Raw genomic sequence first — 14,089 nt, forward strand, 5'->3', positions numbered from 1 at the left:
TTGATCCCATTGCACATTTCTACTACCTTTAGGGTTTTTTAATCTTATTTTTATCCTATACACGCTTTTGCCATTCTTACTCTGGGAACTGAGCAGAATATTCAGAGTACAGAGAGCTGACAGGCAGTTATAAGTAACCCTACTTACAGAAACAGTTACAGTGTCTGATTCACTCGAACCATTTCCCAGTGCCAGAAATGGCAGTGTATTCTGCAATTAACTTCTCTGATTTTTCCATAATCATTTACAACAGTGATTGTGTGTGACCCTGTTAACTCAGGCCCTTGGGAGTAACGAATAAACAATCTTCATCTTAATAGATAATTAACATCTGTGCCCCATTAGGAATTTGAAGGATTCGAGTGGGGCTTTTCTCATTTTATTCTTTTTGCAATTTGTATTTATTCGACACCAGGGAGAACTCCCCTGCTCCTCTTCGAAATACTGCCATGGAATCTTTTACGTCCCCCTGAGAGGGCAGACGGGGCCTCGGTTTAAAGTCTCATCCGAAAGACGGCACCTCCGACAGTGCAGCACTCCCTCAGCACTGCACTGGAGGGTCAGCTGAGATTCTGTGCTCAAGTCCCTGGAGTGGAACTCGATTATCACAACCTTCTGACTCGGGCGAGAGAGCTCTTGCCCATTGAGCCACGACTGACACCTGGTGGTTCATCCACCATTTCCTTGTTCGGAAACCTCTCATTGTTCAGCGTCTCACACAAAGGCATAGCTGGCCCGAGATTGGGAACTCGCCATTTGGGGAATTGTGAGCAAACGGCTCTACTATTTGTAGAGAGAGTAGTAAGCAATGTTCCTTTTTTGGGGGGGGGGGTCTGCAGTCCCTTTAACTGGGTGCGCGGCACATTCAAAATTTCACGTGAAATCTCACATTGAAAAGCCGGAACGTTGGTAGTAAGGCACAGGGTTACAATAATCAGTAAGGACACGGGAGGGGTTATTTCCTCAAGTTTCTTAACGTTAATGGAAAAAAATCAATGTGTGTAATATCTGGGGAACCTCACTGATCAGTGAGGATAGTAAAGGCACAGTGTTAGAGCGAACATGGGATGGCTAAAAAGAGTAATCTTGTAACAATATCATGCATTGTTCATTTTTCAGGCCTGAAATCCTGAAGCAGGAGATCAAGGTGTTCTTTGTGAAATACAACGACCCAATCTATGTGAAGCTGGAGAAACTGGATATCATGATCCGCCTGGCCTCTCAGGCCAACATCGCCCAGGTCAGTGCGCATTCCACGACTGCAACAAACAAGCACATTACTACTTTCTGTGTGTTAATGAGAGAAAGGATTTAAGTTTTTTAAATCGGGAGAACTACAAGTAAAGGGAGAAATGTCTTGATATGTTACATTAAAGAAAACAGTTGAATTTTTCATAAAGGTAAATGTATTCAGAATCAAAAATTTCAGCACAGAAGGAAGCCATTCAGCTAATCGTGTCAGTGCTAGCTCTGCACTGGAGGTTATTTATATATGTTGGCTGCACCATAAGTACTCAGTTACTCTTGTTAGAACATGTGGGTAATTTCTCCATTTACCTTGGTGAGTGTGTCAAACATATCAAAGTTTGCAGATGATACAAAGATGGGACGGAAAGTAGTGAGTGAGGAGGACATAAAAAACCTGCAAAGGGACATAGACAGGCTAAGTAAGTGGGCAGAGATTTGGCAGATGGAATACAATACTGGAAAGTGTGAGGTTATGCACTTTGGCAGGAAAAATCATAGAGCAAGTTATTATCTTAATGGCAAGAAACTGGAAAGTACTGTAGTACAAAGGGATCTGGGGGTCCTGGTGCACGAAACTCAAAAAGTTAGTATGCAGGTGCAGCAAGTGATTAAGAAGGCCAATGGAATGTTGGCTTTTATTGCTAGGGGGTTGGAATATAAAAACAGGGAGGTATTGCTGCAGTTGTACAAGGTATTGGTGAGACCGCACCTGGAATACTGCATACAGTTTTGGTGTCCATACTTAAGAAAAGACATACTTGCTCTCGAGTCAGTACAAAGAAGGTTCACTCGGTTAATCCCGGGGATGAGGGGGTGGTCATATGAGGAGAGGTTGAGTAGATTGGGACTCTACTCATTGGAGTTCAGAAGAATGAGAGGCGATCTTATTGAAACATATAAGATTGTGAAGGGGCTTGATCGGGTGGATGCGGTGAGGATGTTCCCAATGATGGGTGAAACTAGAACTAGGGGGCATAATCTTAAAATAAGGGGCTGCTCTTTCAAAACTGAGATGAGGAGAAACTTCTTCACTCAGAGGGTGGTAGGTTTGTGGAATTTGCTGCCCCAGAAAGCTGTGGAAGCTACATCATTAAATAAATTTAAAACAGAAATAGATAGTTTCCTAGAAGTAAAGGGAATTAAGGGTTACGGGGAGCGGGCAGGAAATTGGACATGAGTCTAGGTTCGGAATGGTCATGGCCCTGTGGGTAGTGGAGTGGGCCCAGGGGCCGTGTAGCCTTGTTCTGCTCCTACTGTGTTCTAATTCTGTGTTAGATTTCAGGAGATGGTTTTATTCCTGTTCCTGGCTGGGGTGGAGATCGCCTTTACAGAAGGTAAGTACTGTAGAAAATATAGGGACAGAGTGATCTCCTGGAAGAATTTCGATCGCCTAGATGGATCGGAGAGGAATTTCCCAGATTTTTTTCTCCCAAATTGGCCATTGGGTCTTTATCTGGTTTTTCGCCTCTCCCGGGAGATCACATGGGTTCGGGTGGATGCAGAGTGATAGAAGATTTGAGGTTAGGATCAGATCAGCCATGATCTTATTGAATGGCGGAGCAGGCTCGAGGGGCCGATTGGCCGACTCCTGCTCCTATTTCTTATGTTCTTATGTTCTTATGCCACTTTATCCCTCCTTGTCCTTCTTGACATCTGCAGTGTTCAATATGGTTGCTTAAGCCATCCTGTTCCACCACTGCTCCTCTAGTCCAGCTCAGTGGGGTTGTCCTTGCATGGTTCCACTTCTACTTAGCCCAGGGCAGCCACTGCTTCTCCTTCAGTTCACATGCAGTCACCTGTGGAGTTCCCCAAAGAGCCACCCTCCTCCTCAACGACATGCTGCCCCGTGGTGATAGTCTTCGTAGACACGGACTGCGTTCACATGTATGATGATGATGCCCAGCTCTGCTTCTCCACCTCTCAACCCCACAACCACTTGTCTGACATTTAAATTAGATGAGTCAAAATTTCTTGCAATTGAATGTCAAAGCCATTGCTTTCGGCCCCTGCCAAAATCTCTGCATCCTTGCATTGACTCCATCCCCCTCCCCAGATCCTCACTTAGGTTAAACAAAATGCATGCATCCTCTGTGTCCCTGTGTTCTGTTCAACTCAGCTGAGCTACAAACCCCATACCCTGTCCAGTGCCAAAACTGCTTACTTCCACCACCATCATCTTGCCTGCCTCTGCCCCATCCTTAGCCCCACTATTGCTGAAGCCGTTACCCATCCCTTGACTTCCTCTGCCCCATCCTTAGCCCCACTATTGCTGAAGCCGTTATCCATACCGTGACTTCCTCTGCCCCATCCTTAGCCCCACTATTGCTGAAGCCGTTCTCCATACCTTGCCTGCCTCTGCCCCATCCTTAGCCCCACTATTGCTGAAGCCGTTATCCATACCGTGACTTCCTCTGCCCCATCCTTAGCCCCACTATTGCTGAAGCCGTTCTCCATACCTTGACTTCCTCTGCCCCATCCTTAGCCCCACTATTGCTGAAGCCGTTATCCATACCTTGCCTGCCTCTGCCCCATCCTTAGCCCACTATTGCTGAAGCCGTTATCCATACCGTGACTTCCTCTGCCCCATCCTTAGCCCCACTATTGCTGAAGCCGTTCTCCATACCTTGACTTCCTCTGCCCCATCCTTAGCCCCACTATTGCTGAAGCCGTTATCCATACCGTGACTTCCTCTGCCCCATCCTTAGCCCACTATTGCTGAAGCCGTTATCCATCCCTTGACTTCCTCTGCCCCATCCTTAGCCCACTATTGCTGAAGCCGTTATCCATCCCTTGACTTCCTCTGCCCCATCCTTAGCCCCACTATTGCTGAAGCCGTTATCCATACCGTGACTTCCTCTGCCCCATCCTTAGCCCACTATTGCTGAAGCCGTTACCCATCCCTTGACTTCCTCTGCCCCATCCTTAGCCCACTATTGCTGAAGCCGTTATCCATACCGTGACTTCCTCTGCCCCATCCTTAGCCCCACTATTGCTGAAGCCGTTCTCCATACCTTGACTTCCTCTGCCCCATCCTTAGCCCACTATTGCTGAAGCCGTTATCCATACCGTGACTTCCTCTGCCCCATCCTTAGCCCCACTATTGCTGAAGCCGTTCTCCATACCTTGACTTCCTCTGCCCCATCCTTAGCCCCACTATTGCTGAAGCCGTTCTCCATACCTTGACTTCCTCTGCCCCATCCTTAGCCCCACTATTGCTGAAGCCGTTACCCATCCCTTGACTTCCTCTGCCCCATCCTTAGCCCCACTATTGCTGAAGCCGTTATCCATACCGTGACTTCCTCAGTACCTTCCTTGCCAGCTTCCTAACTTCCACCACCCATTAAATCCAATTTGTACAAAACCTGCTGCCTGTATCCTGTCCTGCACGAAGATCTGTGCGCTCATCACCCCTCATTCCCACTGACCTACATTGGCTTCTCATCCCCTAACAGGTCGAATATAAAATCCTAATCTACCAATTCTTTCATGGTCTTGCCTCACCCTACCTCTGCGGCTTTCTTCAGCTCTGTATTCCCTCTCGTGTGCTCCGATTCTGGCTTTGTGTACATCCCTTTCTCCCCCACCCCAGCACTCTACCTGTGGTAGAGTCTTCAGCTCTTTGGAGCTCCCTCGCCAGACTCCTCCCCACCTTGAAAAGTGCTCACGAGCCATGTTGTGAAAAGTGCCATATTTGTCACAGTTGTGACCATCTTGCAGAATAACTATTAAAGATGAACTGAAGTAATTTTTTAATGCAAGTTGTTTGGAAAGATTGTTGGTTCTAAATGTACAGTGATTAATTTGGCAATGGTGAAAGTGACGGTGCTGTTCCCCATCTAAAACAGTTTAAGTGCAGGAGTAAAGAAAGCTTAAATGCTGGCAGCAGCTAACACGATGATCCGACTCTTCGATGCCCCGATAATCGCCTCACCTTGAGCCTCGTCGAGATGAAAAAGCTGCTGTTTTAATTTATATTGTGACATTATCAACCAGATATTTTGAAGTGTAAATAATCTCCTGATACAGACCTTGCTCTGGAATGTTGCCTGCACACCGGCGAGGCTTGAAATCTGGAGAATGCGTTTGTGCAGGGATTCTGCAAGCCCAGGCTTGTTGGATGTGCCAATTACTTTCCATACGTTCCAATCAGCTACTACATCTTTGTGGGTTTCTGAAAGGGCACGAGTCAGAGAGACATTCGGATTCAAGAGAGGGATTAATAGCATTAGAAAAGTTATCCATTTGCAAAAATCAACCCTTTATTGTAAATTTGTAATACTTGCAGAATAAATATTAACTTGTCAGAAGCTTTTAGCTTTGCTGCCTGTAACGTGGCAACTAGATTTGTGTAATACAGGTTTATGGCTCTGAATTAAAAATTAATACACCAGGATAAAAATAAACTAAGAGCAGCCTTGGTTTTGTTTGTAGAATTACCAATTGGGTAATGCTGTTTGCTGTCCTATGGTGATTGAAGAGACCATGTTGCTTGTGCGCTGACAATTATCACAGCAGAGTAGTAGATTGTTTTGTGATTGGTAATCTCATTTCACAAACAGTAGCCGGTTTCCTCAATTAAGACAGTTGAAAGCTCATTTATCTTTTGAAACATCCCCACTTCAGTGGTGGCATTGAGCCATGGTTGCCAAGTCTAGAACAGGAGAAAGGGCTGGATAGTGACTGGGGGGTGGGGGTGGAAATCTTCACGAGTGCTGCTATTTGCTTTGCTGCTGATTTTTTAACAAGTTTTGAAAAACCCGAATGCTAATGAGCAAGACCTGCTCCGCAGAGTCGCAGACACTAACTCCCCTGAATCCTCAATGGGTCCCGTTCACCCATTGACCTAGATCAGCTCCCGGTCCACCAACCACTCGGTTTTAAAATTCTTATCCTCATATTCAAATCCCTCCGTGGCCTCACCCCTCCCTATCTCTCTAACCTCCTTCAGCCCTACAACACTCCTCCATCTCTGCGTTCCTCCAACTCTGGTTTCTTGTGCATCCCCCACTTCCTTCATCCCACCATTGGTGGGCAGCCTTCAGCTGTCTAGGCCTTAAACTTTGGAATTCCCTCCCCAAACCTCGTTCCCTCTCCAGCTCTCTCTCCTTTAAGATGTTACTTAAAACCTGCCTCTTTGACCAAGCATTTGGTCACCTATCCTAATGTCTCCTCCTTTTGGCTCGGTGCCAATTTTGTTTGATATAGCTCCTGTGAAAGACTTTTGCATTACATAGGATATACGGCACAGAAACAGGCCATTCGGCCCAACCAGTTAAAGCTCCACTCGAGCCTCCTCCCGTCTTTCCTCATCTAAATCTATCCGCATAACCCTCGATTCCCTTCTCCCTCATATGCTTGTCTAGCCTCCCCTTAAATGCATCGATACTATTCGCCTCAACCACTCCCTGTGGTAGCGAGTTCCACATTCTCAACTCTTTAGGTGAAGAAGTTTCTTCTGAATTCCCTATTGGATTTCTTGGTGACTGTCTTATATTGATGGCCTCTAGTTATGCTCTTCCCCACAAGTGGAAACATTCTCTCTGTATCCACTCTATCAAAACCTTTCATAATTTTAAAGACCTCTATTAGGACACTCCTCAGACTTCTTTTTTCAAGAGAAAAGAGACTCAGCCTGTTCATCCTTTCCTGATATGTATACCCTCACATTTCTCGTATCATCCTTGTAAATCTTCTCTGCACCCTCTCCAGTGCCTCTATCCTTTTTATAATATGGCGACCAGAACTGCACGCAGTACTCCAAGTGTGGTCTAACCAAGGTTCGATACAGGTTTAGCATAACTTCACTACTTTTCAATTCTATCCCTCTAGAAATAAACCCTAGTGCTTGGTTTGCTTTTTTTTATGGCCTGTGTCACAACTTTTAGTGATTTGTGTATTTGTACCCCGAGATCCCTTTGTTCCTCTACCCCACCTAGACTCGCACCCTCCAAGTAATAAGTGACCTCCCTATTCTTCCTACCAAAATGTAATACCTCACATTTATCTGTGTTGAACTTCATTTGCCAATTATATGCCCATTCTGCAAGTTTATTAATGTCCTCCTGTAATTTGTTGCAGTCCTCCCTCAGTATTGACTATCCCCCTCAATTTGGTGTCATCTGCAAATTTAGAAATTGTGTTTTTGATTCCAAAGTCTAAATCATGAATATAAATTGTGAACAACAGTGGTCCCAGCACTGATCCTTGTGGAACACCACTACCCACCTTCTGCCACTGTGAATAGCTACCCTTTACCCCTACTCTCTGCTTTCTGCCCTGAAGCCAGCAACCCATTCTGCTGCTTGTCCTCCGACTCCGCATTCTCTGGCTTTGTTCATCAGTCGATTATGGGGTACCTTATCGAAGGCCTTTTGAAAATCCAGACTTGGGATGATTTACTGTGTTAAAGGTGCTATATAAATGCAAGTTGTTGTTGAGTTGATCCAGTGAGCATGTTGACCACCGGTTCAACTTGTGCGGAGTTTGCTGACGTTGCAAAGAGCGTGACGGTGGTGAATCAGCAATTGTTCTTCTTGTTAATCACTGTCCAGTGACGCCTGCTGGTAGTGTCCCTGTGTGGATGTTGAGTGCTGCTCGGCGTGCTGGAATAGCTTGCTGGCATTTACTGTGAAGCCTCGCACATTAATAGCGAATAACTGGAAAAGGTCCCAGAGGGCGACTGAATCCCTAATTCAACAGGAGTCACTACCTTCAAGAGGGAAGGCTGGGAAAGCCTAGAAAGTGGAAAAGTTGGACTTCTTTTAAAAAGACTTTCTTAAAGACTGGTAATTTTTGAACATTTTACGGCTGCATTGCCATAATTCAGTCACCCATAATTTGAAAAAGGGCCCAAAAATTGAGCCGGCATAGAACTGGACAGCTTAAGCTGAAGCTTAAAAGTGATCCTCCTTTGAACATAAAAGAAAACCGTGTCCATTTGTTGCAGCTTTTTGAATGATGCATTATTCACTTTGAAGTATGGCATGGAACTTGAGAATAGGGCTGCAGCCCTGCTTTTATATAACACATCCATTGCCTACGTACTGCACATTTATAATAATAGCATCCAAGGGATCTAGATTCTTATAATAATAGCATCCAAGGGATCTAGATTCTATTGTGGTACGCAAAGTTCCTTTGTGAATCCGTTCACCCAGTCACCAAGGAACAATGGCTGGACATGTGTTACAAGTGGGCCAAGTGCTTGAGGAGTTCAGGTAACACAAGCTGCGTGAAGCAAGCATGAGCTGTTTATAGTCACCCCAGTTATTTAGAAGGTTTTTGGAGTTCTCCCATTTGTGTGTTATGTTGGGAGCTCTGCACCTTCTACTGCCGAATGTTGCCACGGAGCTGCATGTTGTGGGGGTGGGCTTTGTGGTTTTAAAACCCCATGCAGTGCTCACTGACCCACAGTGTTTCGTTTTAAGTGATTATCGTTTCAACGGCACAGGTTAATCCAACATGCTTTCAGTAACTGCTTCTTGCCAGTTTCCTAACTGTTCCTGCTGTTCAAACAGAAATAGTCCCGAAATAGAAGTCTACAGAGCCTCATGAATAAAAGAATAATATTAATGTTAAAACTGACTTTTGAAGAAGGTCCCCAAAGCTTTAAAAGTGGTAATTCGGAGTGGTTTGGTCACTGGTCTGTGCTGAGCTCCGTGATCTCAGCTCTGGTGACTGGAGCAGTGCTGCATGTGGAATGATGTCTGAAGTGTGATGGGAATTGAGTGTTACACTTCTAGGAAATGTGTGCTATATATACAATACTTTTTATATGTTAATAGATACGCAGGCAAGCCTTTTACAGAATCAGCATAGTGTTATTGTTCTACTTAACCCGTCAATGCTTTAGTTTCACCCATGCAGTTGAAACCACAAGGTGGAAATTTATTAGATGGGAAAAGTGAACACTAAAGAGGCGGCCGACAAGTTGAAATGGTGACTATCTCCAGATTTCTCAGCCCTCAGAGCTGACTTGACCTATTTTCATCTGCCGTCTGCACTCACCCCCACTTTCCAACAGGGGGCACTGGTTGGCACTCTGAAGCAGGAACCCTGACCTCTGCCCTTCCTCTTGAACCGAGCGGTATTGAGGGTAATTGCAGTGCTCGCACCCCTAGTACAGCGCCGATCAGCTAGGTTTCCCCAGGCACAGGGTTGAGTTTGATATCTTCTCGGTCTGCATAGCTCAGTCACTTCCTCGCTAACCATACTAGCCATTGGGGAAACCAACCTCACTTAGGTTTGCTGATATTTTAAACCTTGTATCAGAATAAAAGTTTATTATTTATCTTTATAATCAGGAATGAAACATCATAATGTCAGAGACACATGTGCATTTAATTATCCAATAGTTAACACCACCGTAGCTTTATATGGTGCATTAGTGAGCCATGCCCAGCCACTGGGTAACTATTGTATCCAGTGGGTTCCTGGTGTGTGTTCTTGATCCACATATACTAAAATCTACTGTTATAACCACATCTTTATAACATTGGAATTCTGTAACTATTAGTTTTGTGTGCAAGTGTGAGAACATCTGTCCGACTGCCTCAGCTACCATCAACCCATTCCTCCTAGAATACCCTCTAGGCCCTCACTCACCCTAATTCCCTGTCTCTTCCATCTCCTCCCCCACCCTTTCCAAAGTCAACTATCTTTCTTGCCCATTTTCCTTTCAAACCACGATCATCCCTCTCTGCTTGAAAAGCCCATTCTTAACTTTCTACCCTTTCCAACTAATGCACAATCTAGCCTTCACTACTTGTGTCAGGCCCTTGAATTTGGCATCACCTTCCAGCTCCAATACCACCACACAGAGACTGCCATGATCAGAGTTACTGATGATGTCCTAAATAACTGCATCGTGCAATCTCTCTGTTGAGTTTGACCCTTCATCCTCTTCCACTGCCTCTTCCCCCACAGGCCCCATCTATGGAACTGCCCTTGTGTAGCTCCATTCCTATCTGCCCCAATATAACCGGTACATTGCCAGCGATGGATTCTCCTTCAGTCCCACCATGGTCACTGCCCAAGGATCTATCCTTAGCCTCTGGACCTCCACCCTTAATAAATGCCAAATCGTCCAAAGCATTCTGTCCCACAGAGTAGGCCCTGTTGACCCGTCACCCCTTGCCTCACTGACTTACATTGGCTCTCCAATTTAAATTCCTCATCCTTATTTACAAATCCCTCCATGGCTTCACCCTACCCCACCTTTGAAACCTCCTCCCACCTTTTATGCCTTTCTAGCTCCTTGCTTTGACTAGCTTCACATTTCCCCCTCCCCCATCTCGATGCTGCACCTTCGGTGGCTGAACCTTCGGTCATCTCGGCTCGACTCTCCAGAACTGCGTCCATTCCATTAGCCTTCTGCTTCTCTGCCCCCCATCCCCACCTTCTCAGCCAAGGTTTGGTCATTTCTCCTAACTTTGCTTTCTTTGATACAGCTTTTGATAGCTAATTGTTTATGGTCTGCCCAAACCTATTGTGCATAATAGAATTCTACTCTCTTGCCATTCACGCTGCTTTTGTCGTATTTTTTCTTGGAAGTCCTTAAACCACGAGGTACAGGATAGAGTTCAATTTTTAAAAAGCTGTCAACAAAATTAGGGTTTAAAAAAAATTATGATTAAGAGTACTCCAAGGAGGCCCCAGAACAATTTCATTTATGAACCTTAATAATTTAAATATGTCAGATACTTTTGGAAAAATAGAGCATAAATTTACCTGAAAGTTATTTTATATCACACACTTGCCACTAAACTCATTCAAAACTCCCCTTTGCCTACCTATGGAAACTGACCCCATGTCTTCAGATAGTATCACTAAAGGGCAGCATGCAGATGAGAAAGAGGAGGGAGCCAAGGACAGATCCTCCAGGGGAATGGTGAATGAGTCGAGCTCTGGTTTCAGTAAGTTATGAGTAGCTTGCACTGTGGACTAAGAACTGGATTGAAGTTGCCATACTTAGTGCCCTTGTGTGTCAGATCAGACTTTGACCTCAGCTAGATTTGAAATGGAATCCTGTCGAAGAAAGGATTGTGTTCTTACTCATTTAGCTGCCCAGTACTGTACTTCCTTTTCTTTGTGTGCCTGGCCCCACTTCCGCAACCGAGAAGGAAAATGTATGGCTTGCATGCAGAAGGGGCTAGAGACTGCCCGGGCAGATTTCTTTCTTTCTAGCTTTCCTTGTGCTGCACAGCCTTCCCTTCACTTCACTCCTGTCTTCAGCGTAGCTCATCGTGGGAACTGAACGTACTAGGACTCTAACCGGCATTCGTCTCTGCAATTTGGAAACATAGGAACAGGACCAGGCCATTCAACCCTTCGAGCCATTCATTTAGATCAGGGCTGATCTGTATCTTAACTTTATTAAATCGTCTTCATCCCGTAACCTTTAATACCCTCGCCTGACAAAAATCTATCATTTTCAACTGACCTAGCGGAGAGAGTTCTCGATTTCTGCTACCCTTTGTGTGAAGAAGTGCTTCCTGACATCACCCCTGAGCAGCCTGGCTCAGTGTAAGGTTATTGCCCCCCTTGTTCTGGACTCTCGCACCAGAGGAAATAGTTTCTCTCTCTCTATCTATCTACCCTATCAACTCCTTTACTATCTTAAACGCCTCCATTAGATCACCCTGTAATCTTCCACACTCGGTGGGAATACAAGCCTAGTCAATGCAACCTGTCCTCGTAATTTAACCCTTTCAGCCCCGGTATCATTCTACTGAATCTGCGCTGCGCCCCCTCCAGTGTATCCTTCCTGAGGTGCAATTGTCCAGAAAGTCATTTTTCTCCGGTATGATGATGCACAACACCTTTAAGTGCAGTCTAAGGTGACTGAATAATTATTTTGTAGCATGCAGCCTTGAATTTCAACTAATCTTTTATCTTGAGACTGTTGAAATGTTTGGAAATGCGTGTTATATGAATCTGGATTTTGTTTTAAATGGAAGCTTAATTGGATCAACTGGAAGGGATAAATTCCTCTGCTTTGATCTGCAATTGGAAAGTTGTTTTTAGTCTGCACGGGATAGACAAGATTATTAAGAATGTGCCTTGTTTACCGATGACTTGGTAACAGGGAGAACAAACGCATCTCTGTTACAGTGAAAAATGGAAATGTCAATAAAGTATGCAGAGTTTAATTCACATCCTTTCTTAGAGGCCTTTGTTTCTGATTGTACCCAAAGAGAGAGAGAGAGAGAGAGAGTGTGTGTGTGTGATGATTTTCTATCCTCCATTCCCCATTCTTGCCTGAGAAGGTAGATGGATCATCTTCTTAGGCAGTCCCTCGGAACCGAGGATGACTTGCTGCCACATTAAAAATGAGTTCTCAGGTGACTGATGAGTCCAATGCGGGACCTACAGTCTCTGCCACAGGGGGGGCAGACAGTGGTTGAAGGGGCGGGTGGGTGGGGTGCTTGGGTTGACGTGCGCGGCCTGCGCTTGGCTTCCGCTTGCTCCCGGCGAAGAGACTTGAGGTGTTCGGCGCCTTTCCGGATGCTTCTCCTCCACTTTGTGCGGTCTTGGGCCAGGGATTCCCAGGTGTCGGTGGGGATGTTACACTTTTTCAAGGAGGCTTTGAGGGTGTCCTTGAAGCGTTTCCTCTGTCCACCTGGGGCTTGCTTGCCGTGTCGGAGTTCAGAGTAGAGCGCTTGTTTTGGGAGTCTTGTATCGGGCACGCGGACAATGTGACCCGTCCATCGGAGCTGATCGAGCGTGGTCAAAGCTTCGATGCTGGGGATGTTGGCCTGAGCAAGAACACTGACGTTGGTGCGCCTATCCTGCCAGTGGATTTGCAGGATCTTGCGGAGGCAGCGTTGGTGGTACCTCTCCAGTGCTTTGAGGTGCCTGCTGTACATGGTCCATGTCTCTGAGGCATACAGCAGGGCGGGTATCACTGCTGCTCTGTAGACCATGAGCTTAGTGCCGGGTTTGAGGTCCTGGTTTTCAAACACACTCTTCCTCAGGCGACCGAAGGCTGCACTGGCACACTGAAGGCGGTGTTAGACTTCGTCGTCAACGTCTGCCCTTGTTGACCGTAGGCTCCCGAGGTATGGAAAGTGGTCCACGTTGTCCAAGGCCTTGTCGTGGATTTTGATAATCGGGGGGGCAGTACTGTGTGGCAGGGGCAGGTTGGTAGAGGACCTTTGTCTTACAGATGTTTAGTGTAAGGCCCATGCTCATACGCTTCGGTGAAGGTGTTGACGATGGTTTGGAGTTCGACCTTCGAGTGAGCGCAGACGCAAGCATCGTCTGCATACTGTAATTCGACGACAGAGGATGGGACGACCTTGGATCTGGACTGGAGGCGACGGAGGCTGAACAGTTTCCCGTTTGTTCTGTAAATTAGCTCCACTCCAGTGGGGAGCTTACTGAGGGTGAGATGGAGCATTGCAGCAAGGAAGATTGAGAAGAGCATTGATGCGATGACACAGCCTTGCTTGATCCCGGTTCGTACGTGAATTGGGTCTGTGGTGGAACCATTGGTCAGGATCACGGCATGCATGTCGTCATGTAGCAGGTGGAGGATGGTGACAGACTTTTGAGGGCAGCCGAATTTGAGGAGGACACTCCATAATCCCTCATGGTTGACAGTGCCGAAGGCCTTTGTGAGATCAAAGAAGGCCATGTACAGCGGTTGGTGCTGTTCCCTGCATTTCTCTTGTAATTGACGTGCGGTGAAGACCATGTCCATTGTGCCCTTTAGTGGGCGGAATCCGCATTGCGACACTGGGAGGAGCTCTTCGGCCACTGGGAGAAGACGATTGAGGAGGATTCTTGCGATGACTTTCCCTGTGGCAGACAGCAGGGGAAACTCCTCTGTAATTACTGC

General features: G+C 46.0%; 1 protein-coding gene across 1 annotated transcript in view; it reads left to right on the top strand.

Annotated features, from left to right (window-relative positions):
- Positions 1-14,089, top strand: part of ap2b1 (adaptor related protein complex 2 subunit beta 1) — a 253,409-nt gene that overhangs the window by 45,776 nt on the left and 193,544 nt on the right. The window contains exon 8 of the mRNA XM_085964236.1: positions 1,120-1,240. Coding sequence (XP_085820362.1) covers positions 1,120-1,240 — 121 coding nt within the window. The remainder of the gene's footprint in view (positions 1-1,119; positions 1,241-14,089) is intronic.

This window comes from Somniosus microcephalus, chromosome 22 (assembly GCF_052327205.1).
Source record: "Somniosus microcephalus isolate GS21.2 chromosome 22, FLI_Smic_1.0, whole genome shotgun sequence".
In the NCBI taxonomy this organism is placed as follows: Eukaryota; Metazoa; Chordata; class Chondrichthyes; order Squaliformes; family Somniosidae; genus Somniosus; species Somniosus microcephalus.